At 37.6% G+C, this 20035-nt stretch overlaps 1 protein-coding gene across 1 annotated transcript in view; it reads left to right on the forward strand.

Moving 5' to 3' along the window:
* The window catches only part of Gpr158 (G protein-coupled receptor 158), a 501792-nt gene that overhangs the window by 29889 nt on the left and 451868 nt on the right, over positions 1-20035 (forward strand). Inside the window, exon 2 of the mRNA XM_004859910.4 lies at positions 10160-10265. Within this exon, the coding sequence (XP_004859967.3) occupies positions 10160-10265 (106 nt within the window). The remainder of the gene's footprint in view (positions 1-10159; positions 10266-20035) is intronic.

Genomic DNA, 20035 nt, shown 5'->3' on the forward strand with positions numbered 1-20035 from the left:
AGCAGGCTGATTCAGCATGTTCCGCGCGACTCGGGACCTAGACGTTTGTGATTTTTATGTGTAAACAATTTACTTGTCAGAAGATAGGGCAGTTAACAGGTGATTTATATAAGTGCTATCTGAATCCTACCCTGTTTACTGGCAAGCTAATTAGCTAGTTTATTACTGTTTTATGAATGCTACCAGAAGACACAAGCTTCCTGGCCCAAAGAGAAAGGATTTCATGATTCCAAAATGTCCTGGTTTCTAGTCCTGCCTAAACCTCATGTATGAGGGTGATGCAAAGGCGTGGTCGTGGGAACCTGCACATGCATCCTAGGAGGTAAATTCTGAACTTAGGGATTCAGCACTTTTATAATAAGCAGAAAGAAGCTTGGTTTTCCTGTTTGGCAGGGCCATTACCACATCCCACAAGGTTACTTACTGCAACACACAAACCTCTCATGGTCTAAGTGGAGAAGTCAAGACCTTGCATCCTTGGCATACCATCAGGATTTGGAGGGGAAGCTCAGGGCCCTTTCTTCCTCCAAGTTCTTCTGTCATGTAAGATTTGACTGGAGCTTCTGGACAGACTTCTTGCCTTCCTGCATGATACTATTACTGTCTTTTAGAAAATGAGTATTTATTTAGTTAGTTCTCACTAAATTGTTAGATAGACTATAAGGTTCTATTGCTGCTAGCTTGGTTTTACATAATCCTATTTAGGAACCCATAAAGTTATAGTTGGCAGAGGAAGCGGCTTTTGGAGCAAGAGGGCTTCATGTTTTCACTTAAACTTCTGCAGATTCAGATAACAATGTAAATGTTACCTTTCTTAGCATTCTCTGGATGTCAGTTAGCTACTTTGACATTATTTTTATGTAGTTCTTTTAAGCTATGAGACACCTTGGTATTTTATGCCTAGTAGTGTAGTGAAGATCAAATGAGATAATATATGTTCACCGTTTTTTGGAAATTAGGTTACTGTGACCATTTAAAATACAGTGTTTACTACATGGTATCATTAATTGCCCAGAGCAAGGTTTATGGGATGCACATTAGTGTCCAGTAACATGCATAAGGGTACGTTCATGTGCTCATTTTTCACATACCTTATTATAGGCCAAGTTTAACAAACGTTTTAATTGATTTTTCACATTCCTTTGTACCAAGTTAATGACAGTTGTGTATCTCTGGTGAATGTGAGAGGTTATTTTTCCTACTTTCAATTTACTATTAACAAATGTCTTTACGAGTGGAAAAATTTGAAAAAGAGAAAAATTGTTCTCTAATTAGTGTATTGAAACTGTAACAGGAGAGGGAAACAGCCTTCAAAAGTTATTTGACACCTAAAGAAATGATTGTATTCAAGAGGTTTTCATAAAAGAATAGACAAAATTACACTCTGTACATCCCATATTAGTAGTAGCGCTGTTTTCAGGATACTCTTGTCCGATGTGAAACTGTTGTGCGTGTGTGCATGTGTGCGTGTGTGCATGCTTGCATGTGTGTGTGTGTGTGTGTGTGTGTACGAAGTAGAACTGAGAAGTACAGAAGTGGGAATTGTGCAGCATGCCACCGGTAGCAAGAACAACTTAACATTTCCTGACCCATGGGGTGGCTTCTACAAACTGGCAAGTTAGGTAGGTCCAAACCTGTTCTCACTTGCGTTAACCTCCAAACCACCAGAGCCTGTTGTCTTGGAACTGCTTAGGGAAAATGGTATAGGAAAGCAGCTCTTTTAGGTGTTATGTGTAAATGTGTGGAATAGTCATTTTCTGATATTTTCTATTTTTTTCCTTTTGAATTACTACTAATCACTGTTAGATCTGTGCACAGCTTCTTATAAGGCAAACCCATAAGAGATCTATGTCTGTATATGTATTTGATTGATCCATGGCACAAATGCCATTATCAGATGCTTGAAAAGAATGCAGACAACCAGTGCTAACTACTAATGGTTATTGGGCTGACTAAACTCTCTTAATCCCACATTATTTGCCCCGTTTCATACCTAACATTTAAATGGCATAATCAGTGTCTGTGCATTTCACATGGATTATCAAATTGTATCTTTATCTCTGTTTTTTTCCTTCCCACTGAACCTTTTTGATAGTATTAGGGGTTGAATCCAGAGTTTCACAAATGATAGGCAAGTGCTCTGCCACTGAGCTACATTACCAATCCTTTATGTTTTATTTTGAGACAGTGTCTCAATAATTTTCCCAGGTTGGCTCCCAACTTACAGCTGTTCTGCCTTAGCCTCCCAAGTGGTTAGGATTAAAAGTGTGCACCACCACACCCAGATTACACGATTGTCTTTTTCTTTGGTACTGGGGATCGAACTCGGGACCTTGTGCTTGCAAGGTCGGCATTGGAACCACTGAGCTAAATCCCTGGCCTACACTATTATCTTTTAAAGAACGATATCCTCTGCTTTGCATATATACCACCACCCATCATACCACCTTACATTAATAGCTCCCCATCCCCCCACCTATCAATAAAGTATATTTATAGAATCTGTTAACTTCCTGAGTATTCTGGCAGGTTTCTATTGAAATTATTTCTACTAGACATGGTCAACTAGCTGTAATGTAGGACTAAGTAATAGACTTCAAGTTAAATAGCTTTGAGTTTCTTAGCTGATATCTAGAGCTGTATGTTTTAGATAAGTCATTTAACCATAGGAACTGTACACCTCAGATTGTCTGGAAAGTTCTTTATGACTAAAAACTACAGATTAATGAAATATTGGCTTATTGTTATTATCTTTTTAATCTTTGTGCTCTAAATCTTATCTGGTGTCTTGACCTCTGGTTTTGTTCAATTCATTCGATGACTTCTAATTCAAGTTTTAGTTGTGCTGAAGGGAAAGTTAGCACAGTCCTGAAAGAACTCATATCTGCCTATATTTGCTAAGTAGGCTGATGCCAAGTACTTCAGCAGTGAGCCATTCCTGATGGCTCAGATAATTTCTCTGTCACTAGGCCCTGCAAGCACTGTGTTCTTGGTGTCCTTATACTTTCTGTAGCTATCAGCTTGAGCTAAATGACAGAGGAACTGGGTGTTTTTTGTAAGCAATATTTTCTCAGGATGAGAGGTCCCAAAGTGAGGAAGATATCTGAAGATAGTTTTAACTAAAACTTAATGTCACTGAAATATAGTGTAGAATATTGTAGTGTTATACAGTAAAAGACATTACTCTCCATTTCAAATTTCCTCTTTCTTGTGATCTCACCTCATTTCTAACTAATGTATGAAGTGTATGCTTCTGAGTGTATGCTCTTGGTATGCAGGTAATTTTAATTGGTTATATCATCTTTCTTACTTTTTTTTGACACCACTCAGTTTTTAAACTCAGTGTCTTCGTTACTTTTCTCATTGCTAAGACAAAATACTCAACACCCAAAATTAAAGGAGGAAAGGTTTATTTGGCTCACAGTTTGTAGAGGTTTTGCTCCATAGCCAGCTGACTTGAAGTCAGGGTGCTATGGCAGAGGGGCATCACAGAGGAGAAGCAGTCCAGGGCAAGCAGGCAGGAGAGAGCACATTAGCCCTTTCTTGTATTTTATGCAGGCTACCCACCCTACGGTAGGTGTATCACTCACACCCTTAATCCTTGGCAGAACTATGCCAAATCAATCAGTGGACTGATTTAGTAATCACACACCCTTGATCCCAGTGTCACACACTCTAGATCCAGCCACCTCTAAAAAGCTCCCCCTCATGACTGCATGAGGCTTTGGGGGACATCTAGACACAAGCCATAGCACTCAGTGTTTTATGTATATAGCATCTATACTACATCTACAATGAGTCAATTTCTCTACTGCTGCACAATACAGATTATATGTCCCTTTATGGGCATGAGAATTTCTTTGAAACTCAAGAGCAGGACTTCTGGGTCACAGAGAAGGGTAAATGTAATTTTATTAAATATGGTAAGACTGCTTTCCAGTTAGGGTGCATCATTTTATACACCCAGCAGCAAGGATTCTGCAGCCTCATATTCCCACTAACTCTCCACATTCTAATTTTTTGCTAACTTTGCTTATTTAAGATCTTAGTTTTCTAATTTTCTGTCAGCACAATGAAATGTGAAATTATATCTATTATTTTTATTTGCATTTCTCTGATTACTAATAACCTTAAGCATCTTTTTATATGCTCATGGGTCTGTTTACTTTTCTCTAATCTGCTTGTTTGTCTCCTTTGCACATCTTCTATTATAATTCCTAAAGTTTTTCTAGGTTGCAGCAGATCTTGGTCTATTTGCGGTATTTTCTTGTCAATTTTAGGCATTGAAAAATTGTTCAATCTGTTATCTCTTAGTTAACTTTGTCCATAATGCTCTCCCTTGAACTGGGCCTTAAAATATTTCTGATGTTACTTATTCAAAATTTTGGCTTAGGTTTATGAAATCTTTCAGTATATCGTCACAAAACATTCTCTTATGTTATCAACTATTATCTTCACAGCTTTATCCTTGACAGGTCTTAAACACCTTGAATCTACCTGTCTGTAGTGGTACTGCACCTGGATTCAGTTATTATTTTTACCCACTTAGTGAGCCAGGCTCTCAAAACTGTCATCTTTTATCATATGCGTGTGTTGTATCCATGTTTATCTTCCTTTTTGGTTCATGTCTTCATATGTCTACCATGATTGGTAGTATGTGTTACTGTTTGGTTGGGTAAATTCTCCTTCTCTCCCTCTCTCCCTCTTTTTTTCAGGTGATTTTTATTATTTCACTTAAGTAAGCTGTTAAGTATCTAAAAAATCCATTTGTAATTTTTACTGTGTATTAAATTTATGGCTTAATTGATGAGGATTGACATTTTTTTGCAGGATGGAAAAGGTGAAGATGATAGATTTTGTGTTGTGTGTGGTTTCTCACAATTTTTAAAAAGCCAAAACAAAACAAAAATCTAGCAGCTCTTTCTTTCTTTAGTCCGTGTCTTTCTTTTTGTATGTGTCACAGGCGGCTACAAAGAATAGTACTCTCTGCATTTGTCTAGAAAATTCCTCAGCCAGATCCACAAATTCTTTTGTTCAGAATTGACAGTACTGTCAAACTTCCTACCTTTTATGTAACAAAAGTCCCCTTTCTTCTGGTGTGAATAACCTTCTCTTCAGTGTTTGTCAGATTCATTAATAGATTGCCACTTTCCTTAACTTTACTGAGGCCCTTTCAGTTTCTGCCTCTGCCTGGTCCCAAAGCCAGTGCCACATGTTTCAGGTTTTTGTTATGGCAGCAAGCCATTTCTAGGCACCAAATTCTATTTTGGCTGTCTGTTGTTAGAGGTGAATGAACGCACGCATCTGGTCTACTAGCACCTGTCTTCATCAATTCTTTCTTTTAGAATTTCCCTGGTATCCCATCAATTTTCTTATATGGATATTACTGTTAAGTATTTTTTTTTCAGCAATGGAAACAGGAAATTATGTTCAAAGTAATATGGGGGGAAAAGCAGAATCTTAACACTTTCCTCCTATCTACCTAGTATCTCTTTCTATCTTTTCATCCAAAATAGTACATGTTTTCAGTTTGCTTGGATTTTCTCGCTCTCACTTTTTGTGTGTGTGAGGGCATTGTTACTTTAGCTACTCCTTGCTTGTCTTTAGTAACTGAAATTTCTCTAAAGTTCATTTAGGGGGTGGGCAGACTTAGAAACTGAAGGAAAAATGTTACAAAAGAAAGACACAGACCATGAAAATGTAGTCTAGTGAAAAACAGATCACTAAAGGTTGACTATTATAGTGTGCTAAGCAAGATGAAGGGGGCTATGTTCTAGTGAGAACATGGGAGTGGTTTGGAGTTCATGCAAGGCTTTAGAGAGGGGCCAGATAAGGTATTTTAAACTGAAACAGCCTCTTTCTACTATAACATGTCTCTATTATACTTTCAATAATTTGGGGGCATTTTTGGAAACCAACTAAGGGGAAATTCAGGATTATTTAGGCTGGATTAGTCAAGCAAATAAAGTAGTTTACAGTCACTTCTGAGTATAGCTAAGTTATTGCTGGCCATTGTGGCATAGAATTGGCTTCTGGTAATACTGTGCTTGGTGTTTACCCAGCTAGCCAGTTGTAACCCAAAGCCATAGGGCCAAAGGTCATATTGTTATATGTGTAGTAATAATTCTGTGTTTGCTTCCTAAGCCTTGTAAACTTCAGAAGATACAAACTAGTGTCTTTACCTGGAGCAGTGTCATCCACAATCAAATAACTATTGTAAAAAGAAATTAGTCCCATGGGATATGAAAGCCTGAATCATGGCAGTTGTCACAGAAATGGAGAGGAAAGGTCAAGGTACAAGAAGCACACAGGGAGCAAGTAAAGGCATTTGGCATTTGTCCTGATCTGGAGGCCAATTCGTAAAGAACATTAGATGAGTCACCAAGGATGTGTCTACTTTTGGACTTGCTGTATTTCAGGCCTCGCTGCATTTCAGGCCTCTGGTGGACAAGTACAGTAGCATATGGCAGTCTACAGAGCAGCTGGGCACTCAGGTGTTTGGGGGATAGCCTTTGCTATATTTCCCTTTCTCTAGAGACTACTTACCAGGCTTCCTTAAGCCCTTGCTATTCTGTCTTGAAACCTCAAAACAGGAACCACTTCCTCACTCTCGGGACTTCCCAGCAGCACCTACTCACTGGATGTGGGAGCAGCACTTCCGGCCCAGAGGGTCAGCTCAGGGGATCAGGGTGCTGGTGCCCAGAGCCTCTGGGGGCCTTTCCCTACGTCTGCACATGGGGGGCCACAGGTGTTTGGGTCTCTGTGTTTCCTGTAGCACATTATCTTTCACCATGAAGGGAACATTTTCTTCTCACTTAATCCCCTAAATCCCACCCCCAAGTCTGAAGTGCCTGCCCCAGGGCTTTTAGGTCTCTGAGCACCGAGACAAGGTGCTAATGAAGATGAGTCAGCGCTGAATTCCCAGCTGGTGAATGCATGGCTCATTACCTGTGGTGATTTTGTGCAAGTCTGGAGTGTTTCACAAGCTGAGTGTGAAGCTAGTGACTCTGGTTTTCATATACGAATTTAGATTTAAGGGATTAAGAGACCCAGTTCTGAAGCCAGTTTTCTCCAGAAAGGGGCTAGAATAATTGCAGCTTCCTATAATCCTAAAGTAGCCAATGTTCCCGAGTAAGCTGGAAGATGTTGAGATTTCCATTCTCTTGAGACAGAGCTCTGCCAGTATTGAGGGTAGTTGAGGAAAACTTGACCTCATTTTTACAAATGGTTGTGGCACAAACAGAAATGCATATGCTAATTAGTTTACTACTTAGAAGCACTTTCTAAATAAGGCAGTCAAAGGAAGACTATCCAACTGTGGTGGACAATAGTCCAGTGGGAAATTTTGACACTGGTGATTGAGAAGGTGAATATACAGTGCTATAATTATCTACTGAGCAGCATGGTGTGTTGGAGATCTCATCTCAGCCAGGGTTTTTCTGGCCAACTATTAAAAGAAAATTTAATTCATCCTATTCCCATCCCCTTTATAGGATTATACCCCCTTCTCGCCATGTCACTTCTTCCTTTGTAGCATATAGTGTAATGTTTGTAACATAATCACTTTTACTTATTTATTATAATCATTGTTTATTTTCCAACTCATACTGAATTAAGCTCTACAAATGCAGGCTTTTTCTTCCCCCTTCTTACTAGTGCATTTCAAATTACACAAACAGTTCTGGCTCATTGTAGGCACTCGATACATTTTTATTGAATAAATGAAGGAAAGAATATGTTATTTTCTAAAGGGCATAAAGTAGGATTAGAAATGGGCTTAGATGATCTGCATGACCTATGTGGAATATACCTCTATTGAAAGTCCAAGTGGTAAAAACAATCAACAAGTCAACAGTTGTTTATTGAATCCCTCCTTTCCCCCCAGTGGTAACTTTTATATTTCCCACAAGTGAATGAATGAATTCCTCAATGGATTTAGCTTCCATTCTCCTTTAGAAATCTTAATACTTTTTAAAATGTTTTGTATCTTTTGGTTTTGCTTAGGGGCAGGATCTGTGAAGTTCATCTTTGCATCCTCCATAGAATGTCTTACACGGAATACACTCATACCAGATAATAAATATTTGTTGAAAGAGCAAAGGAGTGAGCTGGGCTAAAGCATTAAGTTACTTGGGAATCCAGTTGTTGATCACATGAACTTGTGTGTTGTGTCATTTTGGTCCACACAGTCGTGTTTTGCAAACTGCATTATGTTATTTTGGGGGATTTGCACATTTTCTATGATAATTTTTGGGCTTTTATTTTAACGATCATCTGAAAAATTAACTTGGGGTTAATTAACTTTCTGTTGCTGGGACAAAATACTTGACATACCCAAATTAAAGAAGGAAAGATTTAGTTTGGCTCACAGTTTCAGGCCACACTTGACTGTTTCCATTGCTGTGGGCCTGAAGTAAAGCAGAACATTCCCCGGAAAGGGCATGGTGAAGCAAAGCTGCTCACCTCCTGTCATCCAGGAAGCAGAGAATGGGGAGGGGCAGGGCCAGACACACACTTTAGGGCAGCCCCAGTGACCTGCTTCCCCAAACTGCAGCCAACAGCTATGACTGGTGGATGGGTTAGTCCATGGACGGGGTTGTCACTCTCACAGTCCAGGCCCTTCTCTGGCCCTACTCTGACCATTGCTGCAGTAGACAGCAAGCCTTCAATACATAAGCTTTTGGGGAACACATCAAGTTTAAACCATTATAGCTTAAGTGTATTCTAGATTATCTGGATAACCAATGCTAGCAGGAGGTTTAGTATCCCAGTTTGTTTTCTGTGTCTGTTTGGAGTATGTTAGCACTAGGTATCATAGTATATTGTCACAGATTGAAGAAAAGAACAGAGGAAAAAGGTGTGATTTATTCACCCCAGCTGAAACCCAAATGACACTAAGCCTTTCCATTGAACGATTTCATAATAATTTAAAGGGAGAAAGAGATGGGAGTAAAGAATCATAAGATGTGATAAAATGGAAGTACCATATTCCTATTGTGAAAGGTGATTCATTATGGGTAAAGCTTGATCACTGATTTTCTTAAATTAATATTTTACTTTTTGTTAGTTTTATAATTTTGTTTGCATTTATTTTGTTATTTGTTGGGCTTTGGGTGGGCTATAGGAGCTAAAATGAGCAATTTGGGTCTTCTTTTATATTTTATATATTTAGCTAATGTCATAATGAAAATAGTTTGAGAGTGTCAAACTTAAAATGAAAGTATGTTTTACTTAGTTTTTAGTGAGGTGTTTATACTTTACTCAAGTTTCTGAAAATCTGCATTATAAAGCTTCAGGTTTCAGGGTCCCAGACACAAATACTTATTTCAATAAAGTCCAGGTGCAACAAATCAGTGTGGGACAGATTGCTGCTGCTGCTTGTGGTGCTGGTGGTGCTGAAAAATAGAAGACAGAGATCTTAGGAACATATAGAGAGATTGGGTGGAGAAAGTGGAGGAGTTTTAGGTGAATTTGAACCTTTCTTGGCAATTCAGCTTTTGGCTGTAAGTTTGGGAATTCTCTTTCTTCATGGCTCCTCAAATGGGTAAGTGATATGTCATCTTTTTGTTTAGATATTTAAAAGAAAAGAATGTTAATCAGCATTTCTATAGATGATGTAAATCTCTGGCTTGGCATGGGACGCTGAGAGGCCCAAAGAGGTGTATAAAGTTATTGTGATTGAAGATCAGAGGAAAAAAAGCTTGTTTTCTGACATTTTCCTCCTCCTTCAACTTCTTGTTCACAGTTCTCCAACAGGAAGTAGAAGTAGAAAGAAAAGAGATGAGGGCTCAGTTGTGATTTTCTTTAATAAAAGGGGTTTTGAGGGCAAGTATTATTTTAGGGTTCAGTTTTCTACCATGCCCTGAGCAATACTGCTGGGGCTTCAGTCAGTTAGTAAGTATTTATTGTGCACCTATTACACATCAGGCATTAAACAAGGAGTTCAAGACAGTGAACAATACAAGTCACAGTTTTGGGGACTTATGTAAAACTATTTCTTGTTTTTGTTCTATTGTATATCTTCACTTGGTACAATTTAGTTAAATAGGACTGGACAATTTTAGTACATTCTTTATGCTGGTTTGGCTGATTTCCAGGATAGACTAGAGTTAGAAATTGTAAAGGCTCAATTTGTTCTTTTTATCTTTTTCACTTTTAGGGGTGTCATGAAAGTTGATATAAATCTTCAGAAAGTGGACATTGACCAATGTTCAAGTGATGGCTGGTTTTCAGGAACTCACAAATGCCACCTTAACAATTCAGAGGTAAGAATGTGAAAATAAAATCCTCTGAAATCAGAAGCTCAGAAATGTATTGCTCTTGTATAGGTTGTATTATTCATATGAGTTAATGAGCAAGAGAAAATAATGCAGATCTCAATGCTGCCAAATGAACTGAAAGAGGCAGAGAAAATGAAACTTCTGTAGAATAACTGTTCATTTTAACCTGCTCTCTTAGGAGTAGGCCAAAAGTTAGAAGTTTGACTTTAGTTAAAAGCTGACCTTATTCTTCAAAATAGGCTGAAAATTTAAAATAACCATTAGATGAGAAAATGGTCCCTGGAGAGTCAGCCAGATCAGGCCCGTTTTAATGGAATATGATGCTTACTGAAATGTTGATGGTGTTCATTCAGACATACAACCATTTGTTAAAAAGAAAAGGACAAGGTAAGGCAGGGCAATTTTGAGAGCAAGGAGGAAACTGTGTAGGGACCTGGGAAGGAATTGTGTGTATTTGTGTGTGCTTTTTCCAATTTTTAACTCCCACCCATGCCTGGTTTGGTGGGATTCTGGTTGATAAAGAAGAGAATTCATGCTCCTAGAAATAAGACTGTCATTTCCGAGAAGAAATGTGATGACATGCTAATGATTGCACTTTTAGTAATCTATCCCTGAGTCCTCAAAATGCCTATGGAACAAATGTATGTGAAGGTTTCTGATTGTAAATACTTAGATTACTCCAGTATTGATTTCATGAATTTTTGAGGAAAGTCAGCTTGATTTATTTAAAGAGGAGAGGACATTTCCACAAATGTAGTAATCAACATGCTCAATTTGAATTTTTACCACATGCAAATGGCAGTTATACATATTGCATATAGTGTGATTTGAAGGTAAGGCATTGTAAATCAAAAGCAAATTTAACATTAATCACTCATTTGTGCTATTACATAAATAGAAAAGTACACAGACATGTGTACACGTGTACATACATACACATGTATGTATACACCTCTATTGCATGCATAGCACAGGTACACCCTAGTATACATACCCTGCCACATACAACCCACACATCACCATATTCCCATGTCCCCAACTAGCCTTCCACTGTCCCCACATCCCTTATGCCCTGCGTCATCCACCACACCCTTCAACCATCCCATCCTCAACCCCTCCAGATGCCTCCACTATCCCCTGGATCCCTATACCTGTTACACTTCTCCATCATATCCCCAGGATCACCTTCCTCTTCTTAATAACCCACACATCCTCACATTTCCTTTTGTATCTGTGTGCACCTCCACACGGCCAGCTTTCCACAGCTGCCTGCTGCCCTACCCTCACTGCTATGGGACCAAATGATGGATGTGTTTCTGCCTTGTTAATGTATAAATGTTAAGACCCTTTTCTGTTTCCTTTTCTTGTTTGTTCTAATGGTTTTGAACATTTCTGAACCTCCACTTCCCTGTGAGATGATTGTGGCATTTCCAAAGGGTAAATTTTAATCACTGACTTGGTGGGCTGTCTTCAGCCTGATTATTATCTCCATGTCGATGGCAAGTAGCTGCTCACCATCACCTTGTAGCCAGGGTGGACATTTTTCTGCACAGTGTCACACTGTGGGCATCAATCTGTGTCTGCTCACTTCTGCATAGTGTGCTATTGGTGTGCTCCTGGCTGGCTTAATGTGCAGTCTGTTTAGAAACAGGAAGATAGTTACTTTTCACTTTGCAATAGTTGCTGCTTTCTTTTAATAAATAATCTGTGCCATTTTGTGTCTTTATCACATATTTATATACTTGACTAGATGATCACATTGAAAGAACCTCTCTATTTATAGAGAGGATTATATAGGAGTTTTTAATCTCCTGGAAATCTGTTTGCATCTGTTTTATGGATTTCATTTGTTTCCTATGTTGGGATTCCATCATGTTCCTCAGATCCTCTATTTTTTTAATCTGTATCCTCTCTAGATTTATTAATCATGTCTTGCACCATGAGTAAAATGTTTGCTGTTATCTGAGTAATTATTTCTGATTTCATTTTTCCCAGATCCTCTTTTGTTGCCAGTTCAGGGAGTCCAGGTAGTTGGGTATCAGATTGTTCCATCTTGTTTCTCTTTGGGTTTGCTGTAGGTGATCCAGAAGTCTGTTTTTGAGGCTTGTTTATGTGTCTTCTCATTTCCACGGTGGTGGTGGTGGTGGGGGGTGCTTCTGGCACCTGCGCAGCTCACCTTCTCTGCCCTAGGAGCTTGGGATGGCGGTGAGGGAGCTTTCTTCCAGGTGCTAGGACCGGCTGAGCTGCTCTGCCCTAGAAGCCTGGGAGGCAGCAGGGGAGCTTCTTTCCAGGTGTTGGGACCGGCTCAGCTTCTCTGCCCTAGGAGCTTGGGATGGCATCGGGGGAGCTTCCTTCCCGGTGCTTTCAGGTGGAATATTTAAAAATTGATCAAGAAATGTTTTACAAGTTTAAAATATAAGGCTCTGTGAATACAGTTTTTGACAATAAAAACTATATAATGCTGGAAGCATTTTCAAAATGCTTACTTTAAGACACTTTCTCATGGATTGTTGAAAAGTGACTTTTACTTTGAAGGAATGGCCTGTACGTTTTTTGAAAATGTCTGCTGCATAGACACTATGAACAACTACTTGTCAACATCGAATAGGTCAGCAAATTTGGAAAGTTTACCTTTTTTGTAAAGTACAATACATAGCCAGTCTTAAGATCAGAAACAAGCACTCTGAGATAATCAGAAAATATTTGTATGGGAAGATTTTCTAGGTCGCACACTATCTCATTATGAAGACTTCTACTTTTTTTTTTTTTAGGATTTAATATAATATACCTTGTAAATCCATCGAAGTGGCCACATATGAATGATAGTAAAATGAAATTTGAAAGCAAATGAAAGAACCCAGTAGCCACTGTCAGTACTTGTCTTGAGACTCCCAGTTTTCCTTCAGGATTTCTCAGGTACCTTACCAGATTTGTTGTCATATGAAGAAGTGTGGACTGAGTTGAGGCACCCATAGTAATCCAAGCCTCTAATATTAGCAAGCTTAACTAATTTCTTAGTTTTTATTTAAAAAGTTAAATATACAGCCGGGGATGTAGCTCAGTGTTGCAGCGCCTGCCTCACAAGTGCAAGGTCCTGAGTTCCATTCCCAGTACCAAAAAAAAAAAAAAAAAAAAAGTTAAGTATAAACAGAAGTTCTAATTTATTTTTTCTTTCTTGTTCTCTCTCCCTCTCTTTTCTCCCTCCTTTTTTCTTCCTCTCTCTCCCTTTTTAAGGTTTTCCAATTGATTGTTCTTTCTAGAATTCTGGAATGGTTGTGTTGTTGACTCAGTGGCTTTATTTTGCCATAAGATAGTTAGCCTGTTATCTCTTCTTTGGAGTAGAACATATTGAGAGTCTGAATTTCCTCAGTATTCTATTAGATGTAAGGTAATAAATATTTAAGGATATATTTGTAAAAGTTAAAAAGGTAAGAAAGGATATCATTTAATATATAAGAAGAAGAATTTAACATAAAGATATAAAAAGCAACAATCGAGGGTGAAGGGAGGACAGGGAATGGGGAGAAAAATAAGAATGAAGATCATCATGTACAGGTACAAGCACCCAATGATAAATGTAAATGTATTGTATACCTAAAATGTACCAATAAAAGAACTTAAGAATAAAAAAGAGCAACAGTCTTTCCCTTTTGAAAACTCTCTCGCATACAGAGCATAGCTTACTCATTTGACTGCAGCTTTTGCAGGACTTTTCAAGAGATTATAAATTTCTGACTTAATGAAAATCACTTAGAAACAGCTATACATTAGTTCTCATCTTGTGTCTTCTATCTCACCGTTTCCCTTTTGTTCCCTTAAAAGATTCTGTTTTCAATTTTGGTTCACTGCTCTCTAGAGTTGTGCTGTCCAATGTTATATCAACTAGCCACATGTGGTTACTGAAATTTAAATTAATTAAAATTAAACAAAATGAAAAATTCATGTCTTTGCCCTCATTAACCTCATTTCAAGTGTTTTTCTGTTTTGTTTTGTTTTTGACCAGGGATTGAACTCGGAACCTTGCACTTGAGAAGCAGGCGGCAGAACCACTGAGTTAAATGCCCGGCCTTCAAGTGTTTTTTTTTTTTTTTCATTAAGTTTATTCGTACATCTTAGGTATACAATACAATTACGTTCATCACTGGGAACTTGTACCTTTACATGAGTATCTTGGTTCTTATTTTTTCCCATTCCCCTGCCCTCTCTTTAACCCCTCCACCCCTCCCTCTTTACAAAGACTTGCTTTCCATTTTTTTCCTTTTCTCATAATTTTTGCCTTTTTCTTCTTTCCTTTTCCCTACTCCTACCACTTTCCCTACCCCTTTAGACCCTTTCTTCCTATTTCACATTATCTATTATACATTTTGATCCTTATTTACACTTTTAGTTTCTCACACCAGAGAAACAATTCAGTATTTACACGTGTGTTCTATTTATTTCACTTTAGAGTATGGCCTCAATGTGCATCTATTTAGTTATAAATGTCTCTAGTTTCTTGTTCTTTATGGCTGAGTAGTATTCTATTTTACAAAAAAAACCCACATCTTCTTTATCCAGTTTCCAGTTGATAGGCAATTGGGCTGTTTCCAAGTTTTAGCTATCATACACTGTGCCACTATAAACATGGGTGCACATATATCACTGTGGTAGGATTCTTTTAATTCTTTGGGGAAGATGCCCAGCAGGGGAATAGCTGGGTCAAATGGGACCTCTAGTCCTAGTTCTTTGAGGTATCTCCATATTGATTTCCACAGTGGTAGCACCGGCCTGCACTCCCACCAACAATGAAGAAGGGTTCCTTTCTCGCTACAACCCTGCCAGCATTTGTTATGGTTGATTTCTTGCTAGCAGCCATTCTTTCTGGGGTGAGGTGGAATCTCAGTGTTGTTCCCATCTGTATGTCTCTAATGACCAGTGATGTTGAAAATGTTTTCATATGTTTATTTGCTGCTTTTACATCTTTGTCTGAGAAATGTCTGTTAATTGCAGATGCCCATTTTTGATTTGAATCTTTATATTTGGGGGGTCTGATTTTTTAAGTTCTTTATGTATTCTAGATAGTAATCTTTTGTCTGAGGAACAGCTGCTGAAATTTTTTTCCCACATTGTAGGTTGTCTCTTAGCTCTGTTGGTGGTTTCTCTTGCAGTGCAGAAGCTTTTTAATAAGATGAGATTCCAGTTGTTGATTCTTTGTGCTAGTTTCTGTGCTACTGAGGTTTTGTTCATAAAGTCTTTTCCTATGCCAATGTCTTCAAGAGTTCTCCCTAACTTATTTTCCAGCAAGTTTAGTGCTTCTGTTTTAATATTTAGATCTTTAATCCACTTTGATTTTAGTTTAGTGCATGATGAAAGATAGGGGTCTAGTTTAAACTTTGGCAGGTTGAAATCCAGTTTTTCCAACACCATTTATTAAAGAGGCTATCTTTCCTCCAGTGAGGGTGGTTGGCTCCTATGTCAAAGATAAGGTGGCTGAGTATGTCTGAAGTTGTTTCTGCATCTTCTAATCTTATCCTCAGGTCTATTTATTTGCCAGTTTAACATACTGTTTTTTGGCCGGGGATTTAGCTCAGTGGTTCCGGCACCTGCTGCACAAGCGCAAGGACCTGAGTTCGATCCCTGGTACCAAAAACAAAAACAAAAACCATACTGGTTTTTTTTTTAATCACAATAGCTTTGTAGTATAGTTTCAAGTTGGGGATTGTGATACCCCCAGCCATGTCTCTGTAGCCTAGTATTGCTTTTGCTATTCTAGGTCTCTTATGGTTCCAAATGAAGTTTTGGATTGTTTTCTCTGGTTCTGTGAGGTATATTGTTGGAATTTCAATTGGCATTGCATTGAATCTATATAGCAGTTTTGGAAGTATGGCCATTTTCACTATATTGGTTCTTCCTACCTAGGAGCAAGGGATGTCCTTCCATTTTCTTGTATCCTTTTTGATCTCTTTTTTCACAGTGCTGTAGTTTTCAGTGTAGAGGTCTTTTTCTTCCTTCACTAGATTGATTCCTAAATATTTCCTTTTTTTGGATGCTATTGTGAAAGAAGTTGTTTCTCTTATTTTTGTCTCAGTCTGTTATTTGTGTACAAGAAGGCTACTGTTTTTTGAGTGTTGACCTCATATCCAGCTACTCTACTGAGTCTGTCAACTAAGTCTAAAAGTCTTTTGGTGGAGTTTTTCAGGTCTTCTAATATAGAGTATCATGTCATCAGCAAATGATGACAGTTTCACTTCTTCCTTTCCTATCTTTATTCCTTTTATTTCTTTCTCTTGTCTAATTGCTGTTGCTAATGTTTCCAGAACTATATTGAACAGCAGTGGTGATAGTGGATATCCTTGTTTTGTTCCTGATTTTAGCGTGAAGGTTTTCAGTTTTTGACAATTTAGTAGGTCATGTTTTTTTAATAACCACTTTTAGCCAGTGGTGACCATCCTGGGCAGTGTAGTTAACTCATTCTAGAATAGGTCTAGTTTGTAGTGTAGTGAAGCCACACAAGCTTTTGAAAACTTTCAAATTTCTGAGTTTCCTTGTATAGTTGTACCAATAGCATTGCCTTTAAACTCACTAAGGGGCATTTAAGAATAAATTTGAAATTAATTTTGGCTTATGAAATCGTCTCATGATCTAATGTATTACCTTAATTGAAAATAAATAATAATAACCTACAAACTATTTTTAGAAGCCATTATTTCACACTGTAAACTGTAACAGTCTCCTAGTCAATGAAACGTAAATATTGGCAATCATGTAGCTATTTTGGATTCCCACTTTCTTTGTGAAAAAACTATTTTTCCTCTAATTACCAGTATACATATACTTATGTAAGGTAAAGTCAAGGTCACCTATCAAAATGAAGAAATATGATCAGGTGCTCACTGGTGCCCAGCACCATGCCTGACACTGTTGAGATTGTGGAGACAATGCATTGTGATGTTACATGGCCTCCCTATAATCTTAGCCATTTAAAATTTTTTTCCAATTGAGGGCCAGGGATTTAGCTCAGTGGTGACCCCTCCTGCCTCGCAAGCACAAGGTCCCGAGTTTGATCCCCAGTACCAAAAATTTTTTCCGATTGGTACTGCTCAAAGTAGAACTGAACATTTTGCTTCATAGTGGGATGCATTCAGTTTGTTTCCACCTATCATCTAAGTCTTCTTCAATCCTGCATAAGTAGTCTGAGTTCAATCAAATACACTTGCCTTACGAGGCTTATCCAAATAAGCCATAGTACAACTGTGTGGCTCCCTATTTGGTTTTGGGGTTGTGAAACCCTGACTCATTTTATTTTGTTACACAAACTTTACTTTTAAAATTAGTGGAAACTGGTATTTTCCCGGGTTTCCCATTCTGCTTCTGAGTTATTTAGGCTAGAGATTCTGGAATTGTTCTCAAACTAGAGTTAGGAATTAGGTTCATTGATTAAGGGAAAGCTGGCTGGCAATTTCAGATGTGTCCAGCAACTGAGCCAAGCATTCACTGGTATCTACCACCGTCTTGTGGTTGGGGGAAAGAGAGGCTCATGTCAGAAACTAAGTGACCTTGAGGTGTTTTGTGGTCCCGAGTACAGCTGCTTCACTGGTAGAACACTGCACATCTTTCCTTATATACACTTGCAAGCTGGTTTATGTGTTGTGATCTGACTAAATCCTATAGCACTGTTTCTAATACTATCTCATCTAACCCAGCTCTGACTTTAGTCTCTTCTTATTTGGTAGGCATAGTAACCTTCTCTGAGGACTGTTTTAAGAGTTTGCTGACAGTTACTCTTAGTAATTCTCCTTATTGGTATGATAATGATGATTAATAAGATGTATGTTTTGTTTTCCATGAGACACCTTTTCCAATAGGTTGATTCAAATTCATTGTTTTTGTTCATGGATTGTGTTTTTATTAGTACCTGCTATATGCCAGGCACTTTTTTAGGGGTTGGACTTATAGTGGTTAACAAGACAGAGAAAGTCATAATCTAAAAGAAATCATTTAATTCTAGAGGAAACTAGAGAACTTGAAAGTGTATTAATTGACTTTCTTGACACTAAATTTTCTTTTTATATATGTATTTATTTATATTTTTAGTACATATTTGCAGTGCATAATATTTACAGCCCTTGTATGGAGGTGGCCCATGCATGTAGCACATCTTACTTCCCCTTTGCATCACTGTCTTTCCCTTCTTTTGCCCTCCTTCTATCTCTTGATCCTCTTCCACCTGAAAACGATCTTTCTCTTGACTTCCTATTATTGCTCTTCTTTTTTCCCCTTTATTCATTATTTAGGTTTCTAATGTAAGAGAAATCATGCAATATATAAGCTTGTGTGTCTACTTTATTTCATTCAACATTATGGTCTCACGGTACAGCTACTTTCCTACAAATGATTGAAGTTTACCTTTCTTCATTGCAGAGTAGTACTCCATTGTGTGTAAATATTCCATTTTCTTTATCCATTCATATATATATATAAGCTGATAAATGCAGAATTTTCTAAGAGACTGAAATGTTATACGTTATTTTTTGAGAGACAAGAACGAAGACTTTCCTATCATAAAAGGGAGCTCTTCACATAGCTTTCAGAAGTATAAGTATTTACCTACTGGAATGGCAAACAGTAAAAAAAACATACCATGCTAAATGTTGGTGGGGATAGTCTCATGCATTATTGGTAAGAATGAAAACTTTTGTTTAATTTTCTGGCAATGTGGTGAAACTGTTTCACCCTTAAAAGGTGAATTCTCCTTTTTTGGAGAAATTTTTCCTACTTCGACTTTAAATAGTTTATCTAAGAAAATATTTTGAAATTATCATAAATGTGTATGTACTAGATTACTCAGACAGTATTGTGCATTGGAGCAAAAATTGGGAAACATCTTAAATACACAACAATAAAGAATTAGTCAAATAAATCTGATTCATCCAAAAATACAATACCATATTGCTATTTAAAATAAATATCATTCATTATTTATTGACATGGAGTGATAAATAGGCTATCTAGTATTGTTTAAGAACCAATGAGAATTTGGAGACATAGAGAAATGTGATGCTATCTGAGAAATCTTTCTGGAATGTACTTAGTAGATAAGTAGAGGATTGGTAAGAAGCAACCAACATTTTTCCCCTGAAGGAAGCTCTTTTAATTTTGAGAAATGAAATTTATAACTATGGAAATGTGTGCACAGTGATTTGTATAAAGTAGCTCACAGTTTGTATAAGGCCAGTAGATTAAAGGCAATAGGACATATGCAGTCTCAAAAGAAATAGTTACCTATTAAAAAATGTCATTGATGCCTCTATTTAGAACTTATAAAGAGTTGAGAAGAAGAGGCTGGAGAGGCAATTTATTGAACATCAAAGAATATTTGTGAGGATGAGGTAGATTCATTGCTGTATTCAGAGACTTTCTTTTTTGGCTGACAGTGAAGGTTCCTAATGCAAATAAAAACACCAAAGTCAATGGTTACAATAAGTAATGGATGCATTCACAGTAAAGACTATGGATGTGTTATTTCAACTCAATAGATTTTATAAAAATTAAAAAATAAAGCTTATTAATACTAATAATGACTACAACTACTTTGTAGTGCTTGTTTTGTGTCAAGAATTGGTCTGTGTGCTTTATATACATTAATCTTTATGGCCCCCATTTTACTAATGAGAAAAGTAGGCTCTTCCTCTAAAAAAAGTACTTATTTAAGGGTTAAATAACTTAATTATAATCATACAATTAGTAGTTGGCAGAGTTGGGATTAGAATCCCAAC

Source organism: Heterocephalus glaber, unplaced genomic scaffold, assembly GCF_053883595.1.
Source record: "Heterocephalus glaber isolate CG9 unplaced genomic scaffold, H.glaber_assembly_v1.0 deba00000768, whole genome shotgun sequence".
NCBI classification, from domain to species: Eukaryota; Metazoa; Chordata; class Mammalia; order Rodentia; family Bathyergidae; genus Heterocephalus; species Heterocephalus glaber.